This window comes from Lissotriton helveticus, chromosome 9 (genome assembly GCF_964261635.1).
Source record: "Lissotriton helveticus chromosome 9, aLisHel1.1, whole genome shotgun sequence".
Taxonomy (NCBI): Eukaryota; Metazoa; Chordata; class Amphibia; order Caudata; family Salamandridae; genus Lissotriton; species Lissotriton helveticus.
This window is the reverse complement of record NC_136070.1, coordinates 699392342-699407454: the sequence shown is the minus strand read 5'-3', so window position 1 is coordinate 699407454 and position 15113 is coordinate 699392342. Positions and strand designations below refer to the sequence as shown.

The window sequence follows — 15113 nt, the reverse complement described above, 5'->3', positions numbered from 1 at the left end:
ATGTTGTAATGCAAGTTATTGTGGTATATGGAACTCATACCATAATCTCTCAGGAAAGCAGAAACTGATCCTTTTGGGACCGCCTAAAAAGGCCTAGGGGGTGAGGAGTACTCTACTTTGCCCCCTTTTCACGTTCCGAACTATTTTATTTTACTCTCTTCTGTAATTACACAAAATACCAGCGATAAGATGCATCGGAGACACACAGTGAGAGAAAGGAGGCCGGAGATGAAGAAGACATGTCAAATACACATTGGAGATAATATAGTGGCAGAAGGGAAGTAAATATGAGTAAACTTACCATGTAACATAAAAATGTTGCACTCTATACTATAAGTCTCATTTTATACTACAATCACTTCGCTACAACCTCATAAATTAAAAATAAAAATGAATAATGTCTCAAACAATTTTTGATTTCTAAATATAAATTTATTCTTCAGAATTTTCTAAATTTGAAAGAACTAGTAACATGTCCTCATCAGTAATTTCCTCTTCAATCATCTCATCTGGAATCTCCTCATTAAAAGTCTGCAATGATGATTCTTGTAACTCTATGGTCTCCAAACACTCGATAAATTCGCCATCAAGAGATTGATCAAAAAAATCATTCAAGTCATCTCCTCCTTCTGACAATATTTCATTATTGGTGCTGTCAATTTCAATCAATGTAGTGTAATCATTCAAGTCATCTCCTCGTGACAATATTTCATTATTGGTGCTCTCAATTTCAATCAATGTAGTGGAATCATTCAAGTCATCTCCTCCTTGTGACAATATTTCATTATTGGTGCTGTCCATTTCAATCAATCTAATGGAATCATACAAGCCATCTCCTCCTTGTGACAATATTTCATTATTGGTGCTCTCAATTTCAATCAATGTAGTGGAATCATTCAAGTCATCTCCTTGTGACAATATTTCATTCTTGGTGCTGTCCATTTCAATCAATCTAATGGAATCATACAAGTCATGTCCTCCTTGTGACAATATTTCATTATTGGTGCTCTCAATTTCAATCAATGTGTTGGACAATTCAAAAGAAATTGCCACGGTCTCTTCATTGTGAGCCATTTTATTTTGAAATTGCTTGCTGTAAATTGCAGAAAAAAATAATCACTTTCATTTATCGTCTTTAGTAATACATAATATAAAACTAACTTTATCAAGTATTTAGTATAACAGAAGGACTGCAAATAAATAACAGAAAACATTTTTCAAATTATCTTCAAGTGTACAACATAGTTCCCCATACAAATTAACAACTCACCTTTTTAAAAGTAGCAGAAGTGTTAGTACTGTGTAAATCAAACACCAGAAATTCACCACCAAAAATTCCTCACAAATGTACCTCAGACAGTAGTATCACAAAATGGCTGTGGTTTCCTCTCATTTGACATATATACATAACCAATTAACTTTCATCACACACAAATACAAAACCAAAGTAACATTTTAATTGGTTCTAAATTTCAACACTTTCAAATGTGTTTTCCCCATGCAATTTTCCATAGGACATTTACATACGTCTACAGCCTGAATGGCTGAACGGAATTACACCAAACTTGGCAAAATGGTACATCAAACCTAAGAGGTCAGGAAGGATCTACTATGCCCCCTTATGGTCATTTCCCCCTTCGCTTTGGCCTCCTCTTGTCTCTCAATCCTACCGAGGGACAAGATGGCGGCCGCTACGGACTGTTTGGAATGTTGACAGACGCCGGAGAACCAATCAGCTTCGCAAAGCTCCGTAACGCGAAAAGTACGCGAAGCGGAGCGCTGTTACAGATATATATCTTTTTTTCAACGTTAATTTCTCAAAATCCACTGGAGCACATATATTGAGACCTAGCAAAGGCACATCGGGCTACCAGTCCCTAATATTTTGCCAAGTTTCGTGCAAATCCATTCAGCCGTTCGATTATTATTATTTTGTTTTTTTTTTGCCCCGCGGGGCCCTTTTAAAACCTCCACATCAAACCTAGGGGGTCAGCGAGGATCTACTATGCCCCCTTATAGTTATTTCCCCCTTTGTTTTGACCTCCTCTTGTCTCTCGATCCTACCGAGAGACAAGATGGCGGCCGCTACGGACTGTTTGGAATGTTGACAGACGCCGGAGAACCAATCAGCTTCGCTTCACAAAGCTCCGTTGCGCGAAAAGTCCGCGAACCAGAGCGCTAACCGGTCCGCTGTTACAGATATATATCTTTTTTTAAACGTTAATTTCTCAAAATCCACTGGAGCACATATATTGAGACCTACAAAAGGCACATCGGGCTACCAGTCCCTAAAATTTTGCCAAGTTTCGTGCAAATCCATTCAGCCGTTCGGGCTAAAAGTGAGGCCAACCTCCCTATGGAAAACTCAATGTTAAAAACACGTTTTGGGACCCCCCTTTTTTCTCGGCCCCCACTGGACGAACCCCCCCCAAATTTTCAAGGGCTGCTCAGAAACAAAATGTGCCATTTTCCTGAAAATTTCAGCCGATTCCGTCCACAAACGCCAAAGTTATTAGACATAGAATTTTCAAAAAACCCATAGAGAAAAAATCCTAACTATATATACCTACTGGCGACCGCCAGTAGGTAATATATATATATATATATATATATCCTACTGGCGGTTGCCAGTAGGTAGTTATAGTTAAAACCTAGTTTCCATAGGAAATCTGCAACATTCTATTTGGAATAACTTTGGCGCCGGTGGACGAATCTTCGCAAATTTCTCCAAGAAAATGACCTGCTCCGCTCCGCTCCTTCCCTGAAAGTTTGGGGGTGATTCGTTAAGCGGGGGCCGAGAAAAAAGGGGGGTCCCAAAACGTGTTTTCCCCATGCAATTATCCACAGGACCTTTAGCCAGGGCTACAGCTCGAAAGGCTGAACGGAATTACACCAAATTTGGCAAAAAGGTAGAGTTCGGTTCGCAGATCACGCTTTTTGTTAAATGGTGTAAATCCGTTCAGTAGTTCCTGAGAAAATCATAAGTAAATTCATAAGTATATCTATAGGAGCTTACTGTAAGCTTACTGTTAGCTTACTGTACTCTGTACCTTCCCGAGCACGAGCTAAATGCTAATTGGCTGTCAACACTGCAAAACAGTTGGCAGCCATCTTGTGCCTCGGTAGAACCGAGGCACAAGAAAGCAGAGAAACAAACGTGGAAAACGCAAAAAGGGGGCAGGGTAGAAACACCCTGATCCCCTAGGCCTGCTCACGGGGTCCGCATACGGTACACGAACTCCGCAAAAAAAAAAAAAACGGGTCTGCTTTTTTATAAATTAGCCCCCGGGGGCTAAATTATTTAAAAAGTGTGGGGGGGTCCCAATCCTACCCCATACTTCCCCGGGGACCGCCATCCCCGGGGCAAAGTAATTGTGATTGCCTGGGGGCATAGAGCCCCCCCCGCAGCCCCGGGGACCGCCACCCCCGGGGCTTTAATATTAGTGATGGGGGCCTCTAAGGCCCCCCCAGCCCCGGGGACCGCCACCCCCGGCTTTCTTCCTAGGAATGCGGGGGGGCTCACGGGGCTTCGTTTAAAAAAAAAAACCTGTGTGGGGGGCTCAAGCCCCCCCACACGCCCCGGGGACCGCCACCTCCCCGGGGCACTAATATGCAAAATAGGGGGTCCGTGACGGACCCCCCAGCCCCGGGGACCACCACCCCCGGGGCTTTGTTGATGTTGGGAGGGGCGTGGCCTCACTACACCTCTCTGCAACGCAGCCCCCTGGCGCGTTAGCAGAGGGAGAACTAATTCCCCTTGCATACTGGAGGTCCCTGGGGGCCAACTAGCCCACCAGGAGCCTCCAGTATGGGCCAGGGGGCTCCCTTGCAGAGATGTGTAAAGACGCCACGCCCCTTTTTACACCTCTCTGCAACGCAGGACCCTGGCGCACACTGGAGGTTCCTGATGGGCTAGTTGACCCCCAGGGACCCCCAGTATGCAAGAGGAATTAGTTCCCCCTCTAAAAGAGCCCCAGGGAACTGCGTTGCAGAGAGGTGTAAAAAGGGGTGTGGCCTCTTTACACCTCTCTGCAACGCAACCCCCTGGCGCACACTGGAGGTTCCTGGTGGGCTAGTTGGCCCCCAGGGACCCCCAGTATGCAAGGGGAATTAGTTCCCACTCTGCAAACGCGCCAGGGGGCTGCGTTGCAGAGAGGTGTAAAAAGGGGCGTGGCCTCATTACACCTCTCTGCAACGCAGCCCCCTGGTGCACACTGGAGGTTCCTGGGGGGCTAGTTGGCCCCCAGGGACCTCCAGTATGCAAGGGGAATTAGTTCTCCCTCTGCTAACGCGCCAGGGGGCTGCGTTGCAGAGGTGTAGTGAGGCCACGCCCCTTTTTACACCTCTCTGCAACGCAGCCCCCTGGCGCATACTGGAGGTTCCTGGTGTGCTAGTTGACCCCCAGGGACCCCCAGTATGCAAGGGGACTTAATCCCCCAACTTAGAACGTGTTACGGGGCATGTTTGCACAGTGGTGAAGGTAGGGGGTGGGGCATGAGGTGACATGTGTGCAAACACGCCCTGTGGCGCGTTTTAGGTTGGGGAATATATTCCTCTTCAATCCAGAGGTCCCCTAGGAGCCAACTAGTCCAACGGGTACCTCTCGTAAGTGCCACGGAGCTGCGTTGCAGAGTGTTGTAAAAAGGGGGCGTGCCCTCTGAATACCTCTCTACAACGCAGCTCCCTGGCGCAAACTGGAGGTACCTGATGGGCTGGTTGGCTCACAGGTGACCTCAGGATTGAAGAGGAATATATTCCCCAACCTAAAACGCGCCACAGGGCGTGTTTGCACACATGTGTCCTCAGGCCCCGCCCCCTTCCTTCACTATTGAGCGAAATATTCCTCTAAAATTAGCCGAAGTACGAATTCCGAATTACTCACCTGTTATCACGAGAGACGTCAGTGCTGCATCTTTGAGCCCAGGACAGACCCTGAAAAGTAAATGTAACCATACTTAGAGTAACTTGAATTTCCTTCTATAGGCTAACATTGACATGTTTTACTTGGAAATTCTTCTAAGTGTGGAGTTTTGGAACTTTAAAAAATTCCACTAAAATCAGCCGAACTACGAATTCCGATTTTCTCACCTGTTATCAAGAGAGACCTCTGTGCTGCATCTTTCAGCCCACTATTGATCCTGAAAAAAGATTCTAATCGTAGTTACAGTAACTTGAATTTCCTTCCATAGGGTAACATTGACATGTTTCACTTGAAAAATGTTCTAAGTGTGGAGTTTTGGAACTTTAAAAAAAATTCCTCAAAAATCAGACTAACTACGAATTCCGATTTACTCACCTGTTTTCAGGAGAGACCTCAGTGCTGCATCTTTCAGCTCACTACTGTTCCTGAAAAGTAAATTTAACTGTACTTACCAGTAACTTGAATTTTCTTCCATAGGATATCATTGCCTGCTATATAAAATATATATAAATTAAAAAAATATTAAAAAAATGAAAAATTTACAATTTCAATATTTTTTAAAACATTTATTTTTCAATTTATATAAAAAATATGTAATGTAATTTAAAAAATAAAATATCTAAAAATAAATAATTTAAAATAATGTAGTAAATCAGTATAAAAAATATAACAATTAATACATTTAAAAATTATCATTTACAAAACCTTTGAAATTCACTGAAAAAACCATAGGTTTCAGCCACGTTATAGATAAAAATTAGCATTTAAAAAACATTAGAAATTCACTGAAAAAACCATAGGTTTCACACACGTTATAGTTAAAAATGAGCATTTAAAAACCTTAGAAATTCACTGAAAAACCATAGGTTTCACACATGTTATAGTTAGCTGGACATTTCACTCATACAAAACCATTGAAAATCCCTCGTTATAGTTAACTATAACTCGCGCGCCCGCAATGCACTGCTGATGACGTCACATATTACATCACTCATGACATGGTCAGTGACATCACTCATGACATCACTGATGACATCTCAAATGACATCACTGATGACATCATCCTTGTGAAAGAGTGACAGACCTCCTCTCAGCGTAATAGCGTAATATAGCCCTTGATACGCACATTAAAAAATAGAAACTAAAATTTTCAAAAAAAATGGAAAAACCAATTCCAGTTAGAACAACCTATTCAGTCATTCTAAAATCTACATACACATCCAGTCATTCACTAACAGTTCTATATAGGCACTCATACATGTACTCACTCATCATGTGTACTCATACACCTATACATCTTATTACACACCGACACTCATCTATAGTTACTCACACACAAACTCACACATGCTAATAAACTATCAAACATTCATTTACTTGCATATACAGCTATACACCCACCACTACACTTACTTCTACAGAATCGTACACATACTTACTCTCTTAAACAATCATTTATAGAAACACATACTTATTTATACAGGAACTCTTACAATCTCTCGCTCTCACATATACTCACTTATATACATCACTTATATACATCAATACTCACATATACTAGTTTAAAACACATGTAGATATGTAAAGATACTATTGAGACAGTGATTCACTCACTAACACACCCATACACACACTCATCCACCCATACAGTCCTGCACACATGTTGTCTTCAAAACACATACAAACAGTGAGTCGGACATTCATGCATCTATGCGGTAAGTAATACCCCCCACCAAACCATACAGACACTCATACTGATACTCTAAAAACCAACTAATAACCCATATCGACACTCATGTAGCTAGTCACCAACCCATGCAGCCACTTATTCACAAAGTGGGACACTGATACAGATTTTTACATATTTAAACATTACTCGCTAACCCATGTATTCACTACGATACACCTAATAAGTCAGTTATACAATCATTTGTTTTTTAAACGTCCATTTAGACACTTATTTACACATGTATTCTTCCATCGACCTTTAGATATACATATATAAAACATATTTATTTTCAGAAAGACACACATTCAATGGATGATGTCATCAGTGATGTCATTTGAGATGTCATCAGTGATGTCATGAGTGATGTCACTGACCATGTCATGAGTGATGTAATATGTGACGTCATCAGCAGTGCATTGCGGGCGCGCGAGTTATAGTTAACTATAACGGGGGAATTTCAATGGTTTTGTATGAGTGAAATGTCCAGCTAACTATAACATGTGTGAAACATATGGTTTTTCAGTGAATTTCTAAGGTTTTTTAAATGCTAATTTTTAACTAGAACGTGTGTGAAACCTATGGTTTTTTTCAGTGAATTTCTAAGGTTTTTTAAATGCTAATTTTTAACTATAACGTGGCTGAAACCTATGTTTTTTTCAGTGAATATATATATATATATATATATATATATATATATATATATATATATATATTATATATATATATATATATATATATATACACACATATATATACACACACACACACACACACACATATATACAAACTGTCCCCTTTACCCACGGATCCCACCAACACTCCTAACCTAGACACTAATTTCTCCAACTGATCCTCCATATGCACTGCAAATGCCTTTCCTATGATCTTTAAAAGCTCTAGCATGGTGAGGCTATAGAAATAACCAAAATAATAATAATTTTTATCATTGTCTTGTATCACCAACTCCATTTTGGCTTGCACATTCTTCCCCCTTTCTATTTTTGTCTATCTAGTGTCACCAGCCACCTTGAAGTGACCAAATGAAAGGCACAGTTATTATACAAAATAAGTAACTTAAATATAAAATGTGTATTTTGGTACCACACAAACAGAGGTCGTTCTAAAACCTAGAATTGACATGGCTAATGTCAAACTTCCTAAACATAGACAACATACTTTGTAAATGGTGGGTTTTGAGTCAGTTGGTAGACCAAATTAAAAAGGAAACTTTTTTCATGTAACATAACAATACTTTGACAACATTGTAGTACATATAAGGACACGGGCCATTGGCTGTGTGGCCTGCATTTGTAATGGGTCCTCATTTGCCCTCCCATGAGAAACAAAACCCCATTGTAGCGCTTGACTCTCTAAGGGTAGGGGAGCAGAGCAGACCAAACCCTCCTCAGGGAGGTGGTGTTTGCTAGTAATCACAATTCACTGGCACGCAGTAATAACACTCAATACATGAGTATACAGTCTTCTTTTTTCTTTCGAAAAAGGAAAGGTACATTTATTAAACATAAACTACTCAATACTATGCAGTAATTAAAAAATATACACGAGGCTGATGGAAATATCATGTGATTACATTGTGTAATCACCTCTGATCCTTTAAAGGGGTCAAGATCAACAAACTACATGTCAAAAACCATCATGTTAGAAGTAAATGCAAACATCCATCATAACCATGTATAAATGTAGTTATTATTGTTAATAAAGCATACATCTTTTGATCAGTAATTATTGTCAACATTATTCTTTCACTAAAGCATTTAAAAAATACCATCAAATGTGCCTGTGTGTTTTTTTATATACTATCAGCATTGAATGCACAATTATAAAAAATAGCCACTAGGGGGCATTACATTTTGATCACAAACCAAATTTAACCATAAACTTTGTCCCTAGAGGATGCTGTAAAAAATCTTTCTAGACACCTTTAAGCCACAGTAGCCATAGCCATGAACTTCACCCCTAGAGGGTGCTGCACTCTCAGCTGAAGAGTATATGCTCCAACTTTGGGAGTGCTTGAGAATTCAGGAAAATCTTGGGCTGGTCATCCTTTTTATGTCCCACGAAACTTAGGGGCCCATTATGATGTTGGGCGGATTGGCCCGCCAGGCTGGCGGTAGCCAGCGCCGGCCTGGCGGAGGAAATCCGCCCGACATCCTCTCCAGAATTCCCCCCCGCCATATTAGAATGGCGGGGGGACCGCGGCGGACGGAAAGACCGTCCGCCGCTTTTCCACCCCGGTCGCCTTGCGGCCAGGGCGGAAAATGTTTAATATGGTGGCGGTGTCTATTAGACACCGCCAGCCATATTAGCATGGGCTTTCAGACATGCCTTTCCGTGGCGGCAATGCCGTCACAGAAAGGCATGCGGTCTTCAGTCTGGGGGCCCCCTGCGGGCCCCCAGGGGGCCCCCAGAGTGAAGGAGGGGTGGGGGTTGCACACGGGGGGTACCTGTGGTACCTGTGTATGCAAATGCTGTAATGCATTTTTAGCATTGTGGTGGGCGGTGCTGAGAACACCGCCCGCCACAATGCTAAAAATGCAGGATGTGCCCGCCACTGTGGCGGGCACATCCTAATACCCCCCGCGGGACCCCCGCCCTTATGGCGGGCGGTCCCGAATTCCGATAGGATGGCGGGCGGACTAAGTCCGCCTGTCATCCTAATGACCCCCTAAGTGTTGGAACCTTTTTTTAAATCTCCTTGGGCCCATGAGGGGAGCTGTGATGCCTCTGCAGCTCCCCTTCTTTCTTTTTTGTTTCCTTGGTGGAGGTCCGCCGTTACGGCACCACCACGATGGAAGAAAATGTGCTCAATGGTAAAGCCCTGCAAGACATAATGGGGCGCTCCCTTGGGAGCAGTGAATAATCAATGAGCGGCTCACCCGCTGCACCAGGGAGAGCCGCTGCCTTTCTTTTTCTTGATATTCAGCCGGGCAGCATCGCTCCGCACAACCTTTCCCTTTTCTCTGGGGTGCCACCCAAGCACTGCCGTGTTGGGGGGGGGGGGGGCAGTCCAGGGAGCCCCCTCCTGACTGTCCCCACTGGCTCCCAGCGCTCGCAGCACACCTTCCTGCTGCCGCAGGAGCTGGCAGGTTTCTTCAGCCCTGCGCGCTCCAGCAGGCAAGTTTGCTGATGCATGTGGCTGCCTCCTGCTCCTCCTGGACATGGGCATAGGGAGCGGTATGGGCCAGTCACTGCTGGGGGGGAGCGTGGCGGCACTTCCTCTGACCGCTCCTTCATCCCGTGGCCCAAGGATGGAGTCCTGCGCCCCTCCTTCTGCTTCCCTGCTATTGCTGGCACCCAGACTTGGGTCCTGGGCCCCCCAACTAAGAAACTGTCTGGAGGGTTGTCTGACCAGGCCCACAGAACGCTGGGAAGGGGGTCCCACGCATGCCCCTCTCAGTATAAAAAAATTGGAGGATTTCTCCTTAGGTGACCCCCGGGTCCTGGCCCACCCGGGGGGCGCTCGGAGATCGAGCTGGGGTCAAAGGTCAAAATTATTTGCATGCTGATATCTCGGGCCCCATTAGGCTGTTTTAAATGCTTTTGGGATTGTTTTATTTCTGGCGGAGAGCTGTAGCCACCTGGAACACTTTCCTTAGGTTTTCTGGCCTCAAAGGCAACAAACTTTGCAGGGAGCTAGTTTAACTGGCTCCCTGTACCAGCCTTCCTCCTTGGTGTCCTCTGGGCCGCTCTCCTTCGCGCAGAAGCCCAGTCTTTCCCCAAGCTAGTCCTCAGGGGAAGTAGGGGGCTTAGCTTCATTGGTCCTGGGGAGAGCTCCACTGGTTCTGGGGTCAACTGAAGTCAGAGTCCTTAGCTCAGATGGCCATCAGGGGGTTCTTTCTTCCAATTGTCCATGGCTGCTGCATAAAGTCCCAGTGACCAGCATAAAGTCACAACCAAGAGAGAGTTCTCCCCCTTGTGCGAGTCCTTTTAAGTGGGGACAGGAGGTTTCAGCAGTGAGGCCCCTCTGGCCTATCCTGGGGTGCCGCATCACCTTTCCGCCCCTGCCCCTGCCCCAACCTTTCTGCACAGCCTGGTGAGACATTTTCGAAACTGCATCATACAGGAGTCAATTGCCACATCTGCTCTGAGGGCCTCAGCTCTGCCTCTCATTGACAACACTGCCAGAGCCCTTCTTACCAAATGTTCAAAGGAAGTCCTCTCATATGTTGGCTTCAGAGGCCTGGGCTCCTTCCTTTGTCCAGTGGGCTTGGGCTGGCCCATCCCTGGTGCAGTGTGACAGCTAACTGATTGATGCAGATCCTTCATCCCCAATCCTTTCCTCCTCAGGAGCTGAGCCAAGTACTATAAATTGTTCCTTTTGTGTGGGGGGGGCCTTTGTTCCTGCCGCTGGAGGGAAATGTAATTAACTTATCACAGCAGGGTGACAAGAGGCCTGGACTCTGATCCTGAGCTGAGCCAGTGAAATATGACATTCCTGGATGACCCATAAGCTGCACAGATATCTTTATGGGACTTGTAGAACTGATTTTCCACACAGGTTATGCCCTAGTTCAGTATGTCTCTGTAAGCCAAAGGAAAGCAAAGCTGCACTCTAAGGTAGTCTTTCCCATAGGTGTATAAAGGAGTGTCATTGCAGACAAGACAGTAAACCACATTGACTTGCCTGTGAGTGTACACTAACATTAGGAGGCCTACCCCAGGTCAATACCCAAACCTGCAGAGTCCCCTCTGCACCAGGATACATGTGCTCAGTTACCGGGCATGACAGAAGTATCACACGTGCAGCCCTCACACTTATGCACACACGTGTCCACACGTGTAACCAGCCAAGTGCCCCTTACCCTTGCTGCGTCGCAGCAGCCTCATTTTAAAAGGCAGACACTGGCAGGAAAAACGTGCAGTCCATTCACCATGAGTTTACTGTGGGTGAGTCAATGGTTGTGATGCTCACCCACAGTAAAAATGTCAAAAAAACAGGTGGTCAATAAGCAAAAAATGGGGACGGATTTGAGGGGCAGAACCAATTTCCTTACAGTCCAGTAATGCCAAGTCAGAGCCCTGGTGAATTTACAATTCATTGACTTGATATCAAGTTTATCGAAGAAACCCCTCTCCAAGAGTTCAGGAAAGAACAAAATATCAACACTTACAACAAGAGAGACACAAGTGATTATTGGCTTACTTGTACCATAACACATAAGTATGTATATTGGATATGTGTCTGTATACCTATGATTTTCATATAAGTAGTATATGTAATAAATACCAGAAATCTTCTCTTTTGTTTAATTGTTCTATGTACAACCCTTGGTTCTGTTTAAAAATATTTCTGTTCGAAATGTTATGGTTACCAATTTTTAAATAACTAAAATGCTCACAGTCCATCACCATTCAAACATATTCCCTCAGTGTCAACAAAAAAAATGCAAAATCAAATGGACCAACAGATACTTTAAAAAAAGCTCCAAACAGTGGTGCTACACAGAGGCAGACCATGTGCAAAGGTGAACTGGTCACCTCTGAGATCCTGCTTTTGGGGGTGTGAGAAACTCGCAGAACTTGCTGTTGCATAATTATGTAAAATGACTGCGAAAGTATGCATAATTACGTGAAATGTATCTCTCACTCAATAAGTTACCCGAACAGTCTATTTGGGTATCAATTCAACTCAGAAATGTAATTTTGAGTTGATTTTCAGTCGCTCAAATTTAAAAAATTGCCACTGACGTTTGAATTTGTAGTGTTGCACTCAAAAACCCAAACGGTCTGCCAGGGAAAAAAAATCTACCAGAAATGTTTGTTGGTTGCCCATATTAAAGGAACTACTGCTCCCATTCAAAACACAGCCACTCATGTTTGGATTTGTAGTTTTGCGTTCATAAACTTCCCAAACGGTCCACTCAAGTAAAAAAGTCTACCTGAAATCTAGCTCGGATTCAAAAATTACATGAAAGGTACATCCTAAATTAACCTTTTTTCCTGAAACTACAATATGTGGCGCAATTTCGTAATTTTGCATAAATTTGTTACATGAAATTTTAAAAAAACAATCAATTACGCTGGTGTGATTAAATTCACCCAAGTGTAGTTGATTACTGCTTTTAAAATGCAAACTGGTCCCAACATAGTGAAACCTCCAAACTGTTTTAATGTGTATCAAAATGACAAAATAGAACAATAATACTACTCCAAAATGTGCTGCATTATAGCCTATGCTGCATAAATTGCCTTTTCTTGTCGCCTAATTTACTAAACCCTTCTGCATAATTAGATCCTCCAATGTCGCATAATTTCAGTAGTCGCATAATCTCAATGTCGCATAATCTCAGAGTCGAAACCAATTTAAATCCAGCTTCTGTGGGTCATCTGTGCCTTTCTCTATGAGTCATTGCGTGTAAGGGGGGACAGCAAGACCTTATGTCCTCAACAACACATCAAAAACACAAACATCTTTTAATTACAGTTATTATTCTAATATGAATGTCACATTTTGCCTATGGTTAAGCGCTTTCAAAATATTTTCTTTTCAATATACTATAAACGGTTGAAGTTCATTTGAAACGTTTCACTCTGAATTTCTAGCATCGTAAACGCAACATCTTTATAGATGAAGAATCCCTCATGTGAAAATATTATACACGTTAGTACCATAATAAAGGTTTTAATGACTCACCCTCTGCCATGATTATAGTCCTGCGGTGACTTCACAGAAGACAGCTCAGGAGCCCAGAGGCAGCAGGTCTGGCTCTACCACAAAAAAGACTTCTGCCAGTGACCTAGCTTCCAAATAAGAATTCTTTTATAATTAAAAAAAAATAAGTTAAGTACTAAAAAATAAAACACTGGCGTTGAATACCTTAAAATACAGTGCACATCGGACCTGCTTGTACGGTAAAAAAAAGTGCGAAGTATTGTGTACTATTCAAAGTTCAATAAGGTGCAGTGGTATTGTGCCCCGTTAGACGCCGTACAGTGCAGCAGAGTAGTGCAAAAGTATACAGTCCACTTATGAGAAATAAAGTGCAGTTATGCCAGTAGTGTCGGGTACACTCGAATGTTAAGCGTCGTGAAGTGTGGTGTGTTGTAATTGTAAGGTATCCGAGGAACGGTGCTGTGCAGCAGCGCACTACTGTCAGGCTGTATCAGTGAAGTGACGTGAAATGAGCAGTGCAGTATAGGTGCGTTGAGCAGTGCTAGCCTATCACTCCATGAATCGCCACCCGGGTCCTGCTGAAACTGCGGCTGTACCTATTGTGCGATCTACCCCTCGGTCTCATTCACATAGCCACAAATAAACTGAATAAACACCCCAATATATAGAGCTGCTGGGCACTTTAAGAAACATGCGTCTCTGATGTCACCGTCGCTCTTTTCATCAGCCCCGCCTTAGTGGTCCTTGGCCACGTCTTTCAGCAATATGATTGGTGTCCTGTTAATCTCGTGCTCGATATATCATTCCCTCCCTGTTTGATAGAATCAGCGAGGGGCGGGGTTAATGGGGAGAACTTCTGACTGGCTGGTTTGCAGAAATGTGCGGCGGATGGATAACGCGTGAGGTTTTCGGGGTGAGGGGGCCTCAATCGAGTCTGATAGGACCGCGTCAGCGCACTCCATGCTACACGTAGAGAAAATAGGAGTAGTGTTGTCTTTAACTCCCAAGCGAAGATGGCCGACACGACCCATCGTAACCATTTTGGATTGGGATTACACATGTCGTCATTCAGTTTTTTTCGTAGTCGAGCAGTGCTTTTAATGAAAATAGTTTAATCGGTGGAACTTCCTAGTTGGAAGGCACCTCTACAGAGTACTCATGGGAGGAGGAGTCGCTTACATCCAGTCCGTGATATGCCAGGCCAGAGATGCATTGTTTTTAAGTTTCACCTGCAAGGCTGCCAAGGTTTCAGATTACTTATGTGTGACATTTTGATCATTTCAGTGTAATTATGAGTGACATTCAATGACTATGAGTGACACTTTCTCATGAGGAAAATCAAGCAATAAAGACGAGGAAAACATAAATATCAGAAATTGCACCCATTTGAGCAATGAGTAACTTGAAGAAGATTTTAAAACTGCTGCAAAGCACCAGAAAAGGAAGGGCACCTCAGTGCCTGCTTTGTTGGGTCATGGCAGAGCACAGTGTGGCAAGTGTTTTGTCAGAAATTAACAGCAAGGTGCCATCATCATGAGCCACGCTGGGCACTGTCTTGAGACAGGCTATGGGTCTGATAAATGTTTATATTTAACACACGCTTCACTGAGAGAAACAAAGAGGGCATATGATTGCTCACTCTGAGCCGGACGGGGTGACTCTGGTTCATTGAGCTACTTAAAAATTCACAGTACAATATTTTCCCAAATGTTAGTGGACCATTAGCAGTGAGTCCGGTTGCACTGCACTGCAGCCGCTGCTAAAATTATTTAACTGTATAATGGAGGGCCTCCGCACATAACAGCAGGCACACAGAGATGAGCATAGTT

General features: G+C 43.4%; 1 protein-coding gene across 2 annotated transcripts in view; it reads right to left on the bottom strand.

Moving 5' to 3' along the window:
* Positions 1-14004, bottom strand: part of LOC144781807 (uncharacterized) — a 288719-nt gene extending 274715 nt beyond the window's left edge. The window contains exon 1 of one of the 2 annotated variants that reach the window (XM_078660820.1): positions 13306-14004. In XM_078660820.1, the coding sequence (XP_078516946.1) occupies positions 13306-13315 (10 nt within the window). In that variant the 5' untranslated portion in view covers positions 13316-14004. The remainder of the gene's footprint in view (positions 1-13305) is intronic. The other variant, XM_078660821.1, reaches the window with a different exon arrangement.
* Positions 14005-15113: the final 1109 nt, after the last annotated feature.